Source organism: Fusarium subglutinans (genome assembly GCF_013396075.1).
Source record: "Fusarium subglutinans strain NRRL 66333 chromosome Unknown NRRL66333_c0000298, whole genome shotgun sequence".
Taxonomy (NCBI): domain Eukaryota; kingdom Fungi; phylum Ascomycota; class Sordariomycetes; order Hypocreales; family Nectriaceae; genus Fusarium; species Fusarium subglutinans.
The window spans coordinates 1-13442 of record NW_023502361.1 but is presented as its reverse complement, the minus strand read 5'-3'; the positions used below and the strand labels follow the sequence as shown (position 1 = coordinate 13442).

Here is a 13442-nt window from a genome sequence, read left to right as displayed (position 1 = left end):
TGTCCTTTGATAGATACGGACCATATCAGCTCATCACTAGTTGTGTAATAACATATAAAGATTAATTACTATCTCAAATTACGGTCCCTCAATTCGTGATTCTGGCAGTAACTGTGGTTTATTGTTACGATAAGCCGTTCGGCTCTTATCGGGACTGCCCCTGCTGCTGTTTTACTGTTATTTCGCCAAACAATACGGTAATCTTGACGAGTTACGATTTGTTTAGGTGGCTGGTGTCTAGGGCATCTAGCCAATCCCAGCCAATCAATTGATAGCCACATGACTTTCATCAGCGGAACCCACTTCCGATTCCGACTCTTCGCCTATCTCATATCTTGGACAAACTTCTTATCTCGCTGACAAGCTACCAGGGTCTGTCAGTCACGCTTCTAAGTATGGGCTGTTCCCTGCGTGACTCTGGTTCATTAGGCGATGACCTTATTGCATCTTTAGGGTTGGCAGCTCTGCATGGATCAATCTACTGCTTCTTCGGCATCGACCCGAAGGCGACAGAAATTGAGAAGTGAGTATGAGCCTGAGACTGGACCACCTTTCCTCCCTTAACTCAGCTAATGTTGTTGGAATGCGAAGGCGGCTGCATCACTTGTAAGAAACGCGTGGGTCTGACATCATTACCTTGGATGACCCCATAAATTGCTTGCTAAGCGCTGCCGCAGAAGCTGAAATGCGATGAGGCAGAGCCTGCTTGTACTCGTTGCGTCAAGTCTAATCTATTATGCCCTGGCTACAAACGTCCGGTAAAATGGTCGACCAAATACGAGATTGACTATGGCATCCATTCGTATGCTGGGCCCAGCTCAGGGCACTCGCCTGGCAGTGGCGCATCGCCATCTTCTCAATCTGACACCGACAAGGCCCTTATGCTGTACTCACCACAGGAGGAGTCCTCCAAGCTTTTAACACACTACTTCACATCCGCATGCCAGGTTCTATCCTCATTTGACTCCCCGAACAACCCTTATCGTTCAGATCTGCTAGAATTTATACGGAACTCCCCAATCGTATTCAATAGTGCCTTGAGTGCATCGGCAGCCCATCTAAGCCAACAAGAACACCACACATCTTTGATACCATTGGCCTTCCAGACTGAAGCTATATCGCATATTTCAAGAGAGCTGGCTGCAATAAATGTTACCCAGAATGTGCTGGCTCCTCTTCGCTCCACGCCGCTAATGATCAAAGATGACCTAATGTTGGGTGTTGCTCTCATTGGCATGACCTCTGTAGGTGCCCTAGTCAGAAACGATCTTACGAGGCTTACATCTAGACTTACAGAGCTGGCATGATCCATCTTATCTGGGCCTGTGCCATTTTCATGGTGCTCGACAAGTATTCGGCATTTGGATGAACCAATTCGACCTCACGGACCTTCAGTTGCCGTCTCACCGCATCCAACGCTTGATAGCTTCATCAATGGTCTACTGGGAAGTTATGGCCTCCTGCTTGATTGATCAAGAGGTTGATGCACTTTCATACCTCGACGTGTTCTCCAATCTACCATCTACGACCTTTTGTTATCCATGTCCATGGACTGGAGTCGGCACAAACATTTTGATCCGTGTTGCCAAATGCATGACAATAGTACGGCAGAAGCGGCGTCTGAGCTCATACAACTATTCAAGGGTGGGTGATACAGGTTTATCAACCAGCATCCTCGATTTACTCACCCAAGCTTTTACTCTGAGCCTGGACATAGACCACTGCCAAATACCAACTCCTGAAGCGATACAGAGCACGGGTGACTACAGGACTCCGTCGGATCATCTGTGTAAGATAGCTAAGTGCTATCAACTGGTTGCTCGTCTTGAGCTTGACCGGGCGTTCCCTGAGCTCACGCAATGCCCACCCGATAATCAAAGCTAAGATACAATGCTTTCACAGCATATCTTAGAGCTTGCAGTGAAGATACTACAGATCATGACCACTATTCCAGAAGATTCTCGAACCATCGCCATTCAGACTATCATATTCCTAACAGCGGGGAGTGCACTTGGGTCTAGTTCAAATGCCGACACCAATATCAAAGTCTCAATCGCAGGCTGGAGGAGATTTGTGCTTGAGAGACTGCACAAGTCATTCTTATCTCTCAAACTCCAGACGATTAATAGGGCAGCTACTGTGCTTCAGAAGGTCTGGTCACGGATGGACTCAGTGGCCATGGGGGAGCCTGATTCCACATCCTGCGATAAGAATCCGGGTTTGCGCGTGCATTGGATTGATGTTATGACAGAAGCGGGGATGGAAACTATCCTAGGATGATACAAGAAAATTGACGGAGTCACTTTCCAAACCTATTGGCATGCCGACCATTCTCCTGTCCGATTCGCACTCATACTCATGCAGTGTCGCAAAAGTCCGAGAACGCAGTTATACACATAAACCCCGGACTGTCGGACAATGGATATGGATCATGACTGCGGGACTTTCGGTCTGATCAAAGTCCGAAGGCACCGACAGCGTATCATTGATTCATTTTCCATCATAGCTATCTCGGTTGCTGGCTTGATGACAAGGAGGTATGAGATCGAGGCCCTGGGAGCAGAGTTTCCAAGATGCTACTCCGCACGCCAAAGAAAGATACAGGTGGGGGACGTCGCACTTTTTTTCTGTAAGTGGAAAGGTCGTGGTTGATGACACCCTGCATCTCGACGATAATGCGGGGAAGCTCCGTTTTTGATAGGACTGTTGTATCAAAGACTCCACGGAATTTACGGAATTCAGCAGTTATGGAAGCCGAGATTTAGGTGTAGACGCAGGTGAATTCACTGAATTATCACTAAGTATGATGCTCAACATTTACTATAAAGATGGTGTCGTCTCTCCTCAAATGAATAGACTTCTTGTGACAAGTTTCTACCCTTGGCATCATCTCTTAACAAGACAATAAAGAGTTCTTGAGCCGGCACTTCATAATCTTCACGCTTCAAACCTCCTTTGCTAGTCAACATGGTTCCATCAGCTACTTCAGATAAATCAGACTATATCCCGGTAGCCAAATGGCCAACTCTCCAGGAAATGGCAGATGGCTTCAGAGAGCACCTCATGCCAGCATCCAACAAGCTGGAAGGCAAATACCTTGAACATACCTACGACAATGGTTGGAAGATCTCCCATGACTTTGGTGCGGATAGCGTCACATGGAAGATCCTCGAGGGAGAGGGAGCAGGTCAGACAGCACCAGCCAAGTACGAGGCTTTCGAAGTGCGACCAGATGTCTTCTTCGTCGACTTCTTCAAGCCTGACTATAACGAAGTCGTCACCCTGATCGTCGATACTGTCGGCGGACAAGCTATTGCAGGTGTCTCAGGCTTCAAGGACGAGAATGGCGAACGCAGAACATTTACTTCTTTCATCAACGCAGTCGCATTCGGAGGGAAGCCTGTTGAACCATTCCTAGCCACTGACGAACTCATTGGAAAACACGTTCTGTACCGGTACACCCCCAGAGATGCTTATGAGCATGTTTATCTCAACAAGGGTACTATGACCTGGCACTGTCTCAGCGGCACAGAGAGGGGCATCGCAGATGCTGAGAAGTGCCAAATGCTCAAGCTGGGAGACAACTTGTACATGCTGTTCTGGACCGAGACAGTTATGCCAGTTGAGTCAATCGTTGTCATCGACTTGGAGAACATGAGGTCTACAGGGCGTTTCTACTGCTGGGATCCTAAGCCAAAGGAGGCTGTGCACGTGCGATTTGGTTCTTATGCTACTGTTCTGGCAGAGACGTCGCCGCTGGAGACGCTCAGAAAGGTTTCACAAAATAAACTGTAGAATAGATGCACAAAGAAGCATATCTGTGTTTACTTGGCATAGATATGCTCACGGATGTATATAAATGCATTGCTTCCAGAAAAGAGTCATTGAGGAAGGGTTTGAATGAATCTATGGGGACAAGTGAGCGGCAAATCTTGTTTCCTCATTGCAGGATCGTGATGATGTTGCTTGCGAAGCAATGGGGTACAGAGAATAAAAAAACCTTTTAGAAGACTGTCAGAAAATATCTTCAATGATATAACAGACCGTGTTCTTGGAATGAAGGGTGATGATTTGCAAGCCATCTGTTCTAGGGTAGGATTATGACGAAATGGCTTGGTCGAGTTGGTCTGGGTCGTGGCCACTTTGACGAGGAGCATCCTTTGTAGGGTTAGCTAACGTACCTAGTAAAACTTAGCTCTCCTTTGGTCAAGATCAATTGAGGAATCAAAACTTTCTTGGCTAATTTCTAGAACCTCACTCCGCACGCGTGCCAAGCAGCCACGAATCCTTCGCGCCTGATAACCCACTCTAGCTTTGACAATGTTTCAAGCAGACAAGATGAATGACTTGGATTGGTCTCGTTCTCTTCGATTTTCGCATTGTTTCGACAAAACATGCTATTAAGATATATGCCTCAGGCCCTCAGGCCCCCACATCTCTATATATAGCCTGACCACAGGATCCTAGCTAGAAAATACACACATACCTCTTTAAGCCTAAACCCCCTTTAATAGATTATAAGCCCTTATGTAAACTACAGTATCTAAAGAAAAAGCTATTATTTAGCAATTCTCTTTTTTAAGTAGTTAAAAGTATATATATACCCAGAATAGAAAGGCATTATAGGATAAGCTTTTTTTACTAGTATAATTACCTAATTAAAGTTACCTAGTTAAGATTAATATATACTAGCCTAGTATCTTATATTATATTAAGAAATAATATTAAATTAGAACTTATAAAATATTATTAAAAGTATAATATAAAAAAGTATATTTTATCTCTTTTTATTTCTAATTACCTTTAATTAATATATATTTAAAAACAGCTTTTAGTTTTTAATTACTATATATATTGCCCTAAATAATAAGACTTATAAAGTAGATACCTTATTATTATATAGAAAAAGTAAAAACTTTTTAATTTAATTAGGATTTAAACCCTGATTTTTTATTTTAGTGTAAAAATGCCTAATTATTAGTAATTTAAAGCCTATAACTATATAGATACTTATAATCTCTAAAAGTAAATCCTTTAACAGTTCTACATTACTTAATTAAAAGCTACATAATGGTTATAATACTAAAGAAAATTAACTTATATAGCCGGCCTTTAAAGAGACCTTTTAGTTATCCTTAACTGCCTAATTCTAATCTAATATATATATATCTAGTATTAATTAATTTATCTAATTAATCTTCTTTAGAATCTTCTTTTTCTAACTGCTTTTTTATAATCCTTTATTGTTAAACTGCTTGGGATGTTTCTTGTGGAATGACTCTATAAGATCCTCTGACATATCCGCAGTCTTTACCTATTAATTATATTTAGGGCCCTAACCTTTTTATCTTATAAAGAAGCCTTTAAATAGAGTGGCATTTCTCCCGAGGCGCCTTACTTATCGTTTGATAATAAAGTTAACTTTATAGTAATTCTTCTTAACGGGCTTGCCTTCTACTGGTCTAGGCTATTTATCTATAAAGTTATCTGTATAAGTAGGAAGTAAATGCTTTACTAAGATAATAGGGTAAATCTTCTATTAGTTAGGGAGCTTTAATTTATAGGCTAAATTATTTATAACTTGCTTAATATAAAAGGAACTGGTTTGCTGCTATAACTACTTTTTAGACGGCTTTCCTGGAAGATTATAGCCATTATGCAGTTGTAGATAGATACGATCTCCTTCCTTTAGTATAATTAGATAATGCTTCTTATTATATTAATGCTTCCCTTTTATAGTGGTAAAGTCTATTATAAGCTGCGCTTCCTTATGAATAATCTTTTAAAGATAGGGAAGGCTGGTAATGTTCTCTATTAGGGTAATAAGATTAAGAGCGTTTATAGGTTTAAACCTGTAAATAAATTTATATGTGCTTACTTTTATTTCTGCGTTATATGCTCTGTTTAAATTCTATTAGAGCGCTGGGAGAATATAAGACTAGTCTGCTAGAGGATATTTAATATAGTAAAAGCGTAAGGCGATTTTAATAGTCTGATTTTTCCTTTTAAATAGTCTATTAGCTTTAGGATAATATATAGTAGTTATAGTAAGCCTATATTTAAATTTGCTTTATAGCTTTTGCTAGAATAGTAAGGTAAACTTTCTGTCTTAATTAGAGATAATTACCTTAGGAATTTCCTAGTTTGCTAATAGCAATTGTTGTGATAGGGTAACTCCCTAGTCTTTAGCGCTATATGTAGAGTATCTAGGAATTAGAAGGTATTGTTTACTTGCTGTATAAGTAATAGTTATTAGCTGATTAAAAAGATCAAACCTTTTAATAGCCTATAGACTTTTTATAGATAATATAGAAGGGAGATTAGTAATAAAGTTAATAGTGATTATATATATAGGCGTAATAGGAGGGCAAATAGGTATGTAATTGCCGATCCTTTGTTAATGATCTGTTTATTCTAGATAGTATATCTTATAGCCGTAAATATACTTTTAAATTCTTACAGTTAGATTATAGATTAATAGCCTTGATAATTCCCTTGTTATTCTTTTTATTCCAAGATAATTTTAATCCTTATGAGCTATTTGTAGGATCTTATTAATTATAAAGTGCGGAATATATAATTAAAGGTATCTATTAGTCTATTTATAATATAATAATCTGTCCTTAAGGGCAAAAGGCATGCTACGCTTTAAAGCAAAGATGGCATCCTTGCCATTTAGTTAACTAATATTAACTGGCTTGTTAATTATATTAAGGATTATCTTAAGAATAGGCAGATATTTAGTATTATTAATATATCCTTAGATAAACTTATCCTTTATTTCTTAGGATATAAGCAATTCTATGCCTATATATATATTATTAAGTGCAGTATAGTCTAGGTAAAGTCTATAAGCGTTTCTATTAGTCTCTAGTGCCTTAAGGTAACTAAGAGTATTGGGAATAAAGTTCTTCTTCCTAAGAATATAGAAGATATGTAACTTGTACTTTAAAAGGTAGATTAAAGCGTTAATTAGTTTTCTATTTATATAATTAGTGCTTATTATATTTAGTGTGGTCTTTTTAATAATCTGCTTTATTGCTAAGTGGTTAGTGAATATAGTAAGGGACCCTTTAAAGGATCTAATATATACTTTTAGTCTTTTTATTGCCTAGACTAGTGCTACTATCTTTAATTTAGTTAGCCTGTATTTTGTTTTTATTGTTATTAGAGTTTTACTAATAAAGCAGATAGGTATAATAATGTTGGAGGGAATGTGAGTTCCTTTTTTCTAAATGTATCTGTCTTTTATATAGTATAGAATAGCTTTAAATCCTTGCTGGATACTGGTATTAAGTTAAAGAAAAAGATGCTTCTTTAGATTGAGATAGACTAGACCCTTACTAGAGGCAATCTGCTCTTAGATTGTCTAAAATGCGATTTTCTTTGCTAGAGTGGGATTATAGTATATTGTCTTAGTATATAACTTTCTCTTTCCCTTATTGCTATTAACTATCTTATTGTTCTTCCTGCCTTTTGCTAGTAAGGTAACCTTTTGCTTTTATAGCAGCTTTATAATCTTTATGTAGTATAGGATAAGATATTAAATATATTCTGTAGTTCTGATATACTGCTTAAGCGCTGTAAGCTGTTATAGAAATTTTAGTTTAGTAAAGGTAGTTACTCTCTCTGTGGTTATTAACAGTCTAAAAGCGTTAACGCGAAATCCTAATACTTAAGCACTTAGATAAGCTATCTAGCTCTTTGTTAGTAAAATTAACAAGTTCTTAAAGATAAAGAGTTTAAAAAGCGTATTAAGATACTAAGTATGTTCCTTTGCAGATTTAGAGAAGATTATAATGTTATTAATAAAAGTATGGTAGAAGCTATAATATAGATGTAAAAGTCTATTTATATATTACTAAGTGTATGCTAAAGAGTTATAGAAACCTATAGGAGTAACTGTAGATCTCTTTAGGCCTTAATAGCTAGTAATTATAAATCTATTTTAATACTTTAGGGCCACTTTGAATTAAAAGAAGAAGGATAAAGTATTAATTACTAAGATATAAGTTACTTCTTGTAGCGCTGTAATAATATCTTCCTATCTGGGCAATAGGTAGCTATTAGGAATTATAACCTTATTTAAAGCTCTTAGATTAATAACTGCTCTTTCCTTAGGCTTTCTATTAATAATTCTTTAGATTATAAAAATAGGAGCTGTAAAAGGCATAGGCTTTATTACTTATTCTATTTGTTTTTACTTATAAAGCTTATTAAAGATTTAATTAATTATAGCTTAATCCTTTAGTTTATAAGCGTATGGTTATTAAGTAACTCTCTGTTTGTGCTAATTATTAATAAGAGGTATAGTTATTAATTTATTTTCTGGAATATAAATAAGACTTAAATTTGTTTATAGAGTAGGATACTTAGTATATAGATCTTATGCTTGCTTAATAAACCTAGAACTGTTATTATAGATATAAATTCCTTTCTGGGTTTTAATCTTAGGGAGATTTGGTTATCTGTAAATATATACTTGATATAGTATATAAGGTATATTAGTAAGCGTTTTTATAACTATTAGCTCTGGTTCTCTGTTGCCAATAGAGGCTAAGCTAGTCTTTTTTATATCTGGGGAAGGTAAATTAAGAAACTCCCTGACTTTTGAGAGTAGGTGCTTTTTCTTATTTTTCTTTTGCTGCTTATATAGCAGTTCTGAGCCCTTAATATTCTTTAGAATGGCACTTTTTATGTCTTGTACTGTATCTGTGGTAATAGCTGTAATGCTATTAGGAGAGGAAATTGTTAATCTATTTATAGGCTGGGGAGTGATCTTGCCAGTAGCTAGGGCGCTAATCTCTAGAGTTAGATTAATATTAGATAAGATTATAATGTGTCCCTTGTTTTTAACGGACTGCTCTAAGGTGCCTAAAGATATTAGTCTAGCGATAGCTATTAGAGCAAGACTAATAGCTTTCTAGGTGCTTGAGAAGTATATCTGATCTTCTTTATATTCTTTAATGTTTTTAAGCTTTTGCTTTCTCTAATATGTAATATCTTTATCTGTGTTATTTATGATTATGACTTTAGGAGCAGTACTTAAATTAATAAAGGTATTAGGGGCTTTGGTAATGTAGCTGTTGAATATGAATATTCTTTCCTTGGGGACTTCCTTCTATGCTGTGGGAATAATATGTATCTGACTAGCTGGTATAGTTATTAGTTGTGCTATAATTACCTGTTAATTTACCTTTTAAGATAGCTAAGAAATAGTAAAAGGAATAAAAAAGTTATTAAGACTTATATAATAAAGACGCTTATTTATTATTATAATGTTTATGCTGTATAGTGCTATCTATTTATTACCTAGTAAGGCCTTTAGGAACAATGCTGGCATTCTATCTTAAATCTAAGCTCTGTAGGTAAATTCTGTATAGCTAGTATCTAATCCGTCTTGACAGATACTATTAATATAAAAGGTAAAAGTGGCCTATTTATTATATAGCTTTCTTACCTTATTATTAACTCCTTAAATAAAGATAGGTATTTTCTTTTTGATAGTATGCTTTAGAGTTTATAACTATTCTCTAGAAATAACTAGCTTTTTGTACCTAGTATTAGTATAGATAGAAGCTATCTTTCTTTCTGGGGAGCCTATAGTGTTAAACTTGAGATAAGTATAGTTACTATTAACTTTATAAACCTGTAGCTAGTAATATATGTATATTAAGCTATTTCCCTTAAGGTTAACTGCCTTATAGACACTAAGCATATCCTCCTGTATTACAGGCTTTATAGAATATCTAGTCTTAAGATATTAATAAAGCTTATTTTAAGATAGAAAATCTCTATAATAGTGGATGTATTGCTTGGATTTAGTAGGTGCCTGCTCTGTGGTAAGCTATCCTGGATTAATGTAAGATTAGGCTGCCCTGTGTTCCTACAGTACGGTTCTAGTTAGGAAGGTTTAATAATAGATATTATAGGCAAATTCCTGGCTATAGTCTACTGGCAGTACGCTGCCTGTTATAAAGTTAAAATAAGCTTCTTAAGAAGATATAGATCAAGAGGAGCAGATGCTTTTGCTATTACTGTTACTGTTGATATTAGTTATGTTAATAGTGTTAGTCCTAAGTTTATTTTCTTTCTTTATTACGGGGTACTTTTATTTAAAATGTACTTTCTTTTCTTTCTTAATATCTTAATAGATATAGTTGTTATTATAAGAGCGAGTATAATGGTCTTAATTGTTACTATGGTAATAGTCTTTTGATTTATTATTGCTTCTTCTATTTTTTATATATAATTGTAAGGATTGGTTAGTATGATATTAGTTGTCTTGTCTTGTTTGATTGTAGTTATTGTGTTGTTATAAGATAGAATGCTTGTTATAAGAGCAATGGTTAGATTAACTGCCCTTATCCTTGCTTAAGGAGTATCTAGACTTAGATTAGTACTTGCCTTTATCGTTTTAACTAAGTTAGTAATAGTACTATTTAATTATAGTCTAGCGTTCCTTATATTGCTTAATAAATATTATTAGTATTATAGTCTGGCTAGAAGTAATAAGAAAATGCTAAATCTTAATATTAATTTAATTAAATAAGGTAGTGATAATAGTATAATCTTTCCTGTATCTAACTTGCTTTGCTAGGCCTGCTTTTTGCTAAGCCTATTGAGCAAGTGTAATACTATAATAAATAAGCTTAGTTATGTATTAAGTTTAATAAAGCTTATTTAAAATCTTTACGTTAGGACGCTTAAATCGATTAGTAAGCTTTTAACTAAACTCAGTAATAGGAAGACTAAGAAGCTAATTTTGGCTAGCTCTGTCTAACTTGGATATTAGCCAAGTACTTGCTTTTCTAGTAAGTATTTTAATATAGTAGTTAGTAAGACTAAAATTGCTAAAATGCTTAAATATAAAAAGGTACTTATAGAATATAAAAATATTAGTATAGATAGTCTTGCCTAAGCTAGATATAATAAGACCTTAACGGTCCCTATTATTTAGGTAGTTAGGATTGAAGATACTAAGCGTGTCTTTTTAAATCTTCTTGCTAAGATTGCTAGCTATAGATTGGGTTATCTAGGCAGTTGTCTTGCACTATTGTTATATATAGCCGTTATTATTAGATCCTTCGGACAGATCATTTTAAGGTACTGGCTATATTACTAACTGCATTATCTAAGGAAATCCTATAGATAGGCAATAAATGGTAATTAGCTTAGCTTGATTGTATTTATTAAATATATAATATTTATACTTCTTTTATACTTTTTCTTGTTACTAGGGAAGATACTTAAAATATAAAAGCTTAGCTTAAGGATACTTTATAATCTTTTTAGTAATCTTAGATTAAAAGATCTATTAAGATAGTATTTATTGTATAATATTTACTATATTGCTATTTTAGATAGTAAACTTATTAAAAGCTTTAATAGGATACTATTTCTTTATTATATAGTAAAAGTATACTCTCTAAGTAAGGATAGTTTTATTTTATTTAATCTAATTAATAATATCTTCCTCTTGCTTGTGCAGATTGTAAAGAATTAAACGTTATCTGGAAGCCAGTTGCGGTCTTTAACCTTATAGACCTAATTCGTCGTCCCTAGATTTATTATTAAATTATAGTATAGGATGACCTTAACTAGTAGGACGTCGAGCAGTAAACTGCTAATCTTAATTGGCATGGTTGTCTTTACGCTGTTATTACTAATTATTACTAGTTAGATTATTATATTCTTAACCTATATGGTTATCTTATTTATCTTTGTAATTTAATTGTACTATTGTAATAAAAACGTAATTACAATAAAAATTAAGAAAGATACTGTAGTGGTTAAAAGGTATATAGACTGTAGTTACTAAAAGACTATTATTAAATAACGTTTTAAGGGATTGTAAGATAGTATAGCAGCTTAGGTAACCGTAAGCGCTATATCTTAGAACTGCTAATGCCTATAGCAGTAAGATAACTTAATCTTAATAACGCTCTCTTTTCTCTTATTAATAATCTATATTCTATACTGCCGCGTTTACCTTAAGGAATTTCTAGATCCTTTTATAAGTAAGACCTCTTTATAATAAATAGTAAAAAGGTATTTTGATAAGGTATAGAGTATAGTAAAGTAATTTTTGCCTAATTGCGCTACTTTATAAGTCCCTAATGCTTATTTATGCAATATTCTCTTTCTTTATTAGTATTATAATTATAGTAAAGATCTGGCTAGTAAATGGCGCTAAACTTTAGGAAGATCTACCTAAGGAGCCTTATAGGTATATGTACCTTTGTAGGCTTTAAATTATAGGCATTTAGGCGTTTTTGCATTAAAACGAGGGATTAGGGTTCAAATCCTGATTATAAGGTAAGGAAGTTATTTTTGTATTATTTTTAGGTGCAGGTAACTATATAAGAGTAGGGATTAAGGATCAAAGGCACTTACGTGTATAATGCTAAGGCTCTTAATTAAAGGCCTTATAAAGATTAAGTAAGCGCTAGTTTCGGTATAATATATGCTTTTAATAATAATCTTAATAGCGCTTATATAGATAATAGTAATTAAGGTTATTAAGAGATAGGTTAATAGTGCTAAAGGTGTTAATAATGCTTTGGCGGGCTTTAGAGGTTGCTAATAGTAGTTATAGTGCTGATTATAGATAGTCAGGCGCTAGAGATCTTTTGTAATTACTACTATTTAATACCGAATTATATATATAAAGGTACGTAATAGTATTCAGAAGGGGATGCAAGATCAATTCTAAGGTAGGTCCTGGTGTTTTGGGATAAATACCAAGACCCGGAATAACTATAACCCGCTATTCAGGAGGATACAATTATCACGTATTATTAATCTTTTATTTTAGCGTAAAAATGCCTAATTATTAGTAATTTAAAGCCTATAACTATATAAATACTTATAATCTTTAAGAGTAAATCCTTTAATAGTTTTATATTATTTAATTAAAAGCTATATAATAGTTATAATACTAAAGAAAATTAACTTAAGAAGTGTAAAATAGTATAAATTAATAAAAATATTGCTTTACTATAATCTATTTTTTTATTAGAATGCCTCTTTGCCTTTATTATAAAGAGGTCTTATTTATAGAAAGTATCTAAAGATTTCTTAAGGCAAGCGTAGTAAAATAGAAAGTAGATTATTAGTAAAAGCAAAGAAAGTATTATTAAGATTAAGTTATCTCCCTGCCTTAGGCTTTAGTAGCTCTAAGATATTATATAATAGTTACCTAAGCTACTATACTATCTTATAATCCTTTAAAATATTATTTAATAATAGTAATTTAGCTACTATAGTATATATAAGATTACTTTTAACTAGGATTTTAGTATAAAGGTTAATTAACTGCACTAAAATAGGCTAAGTAAACAGCACTAAAGTAAGTTCATAGTCTAGATAATAAGATATATAGATTATTAGTACTAAAGCAAGTTTACATTTTAGATAATAAGATATATAAGTTATTATAG

At 34.2% G+C, this 13442-nt stretch overlaps 1 protein-coding gene across 1 annotated transcript; it reads left to right on the top strand.

The window, feature by feature from the left end:
- Positions 1-2967: 2967 nt before the first annotated feature.
- On the top strand, positions 2968-3795 carry FSUBG_12911 (molybdenum cofactor biosynthesis protein; the record flags this gene model as incomplete). Its single annotated transcript, XM_036677747.1, has 1 exon — positions 2968-3795. One exon carries the CDS (start codon positions 2968-2970, stop codon positions 3793-3795), a length of 828 nt encoding a protein of 275 aa, XP_036531604.1.
- Between the last annotated feature and the right edge of the window lie 9647 nt (positions 3796-13442).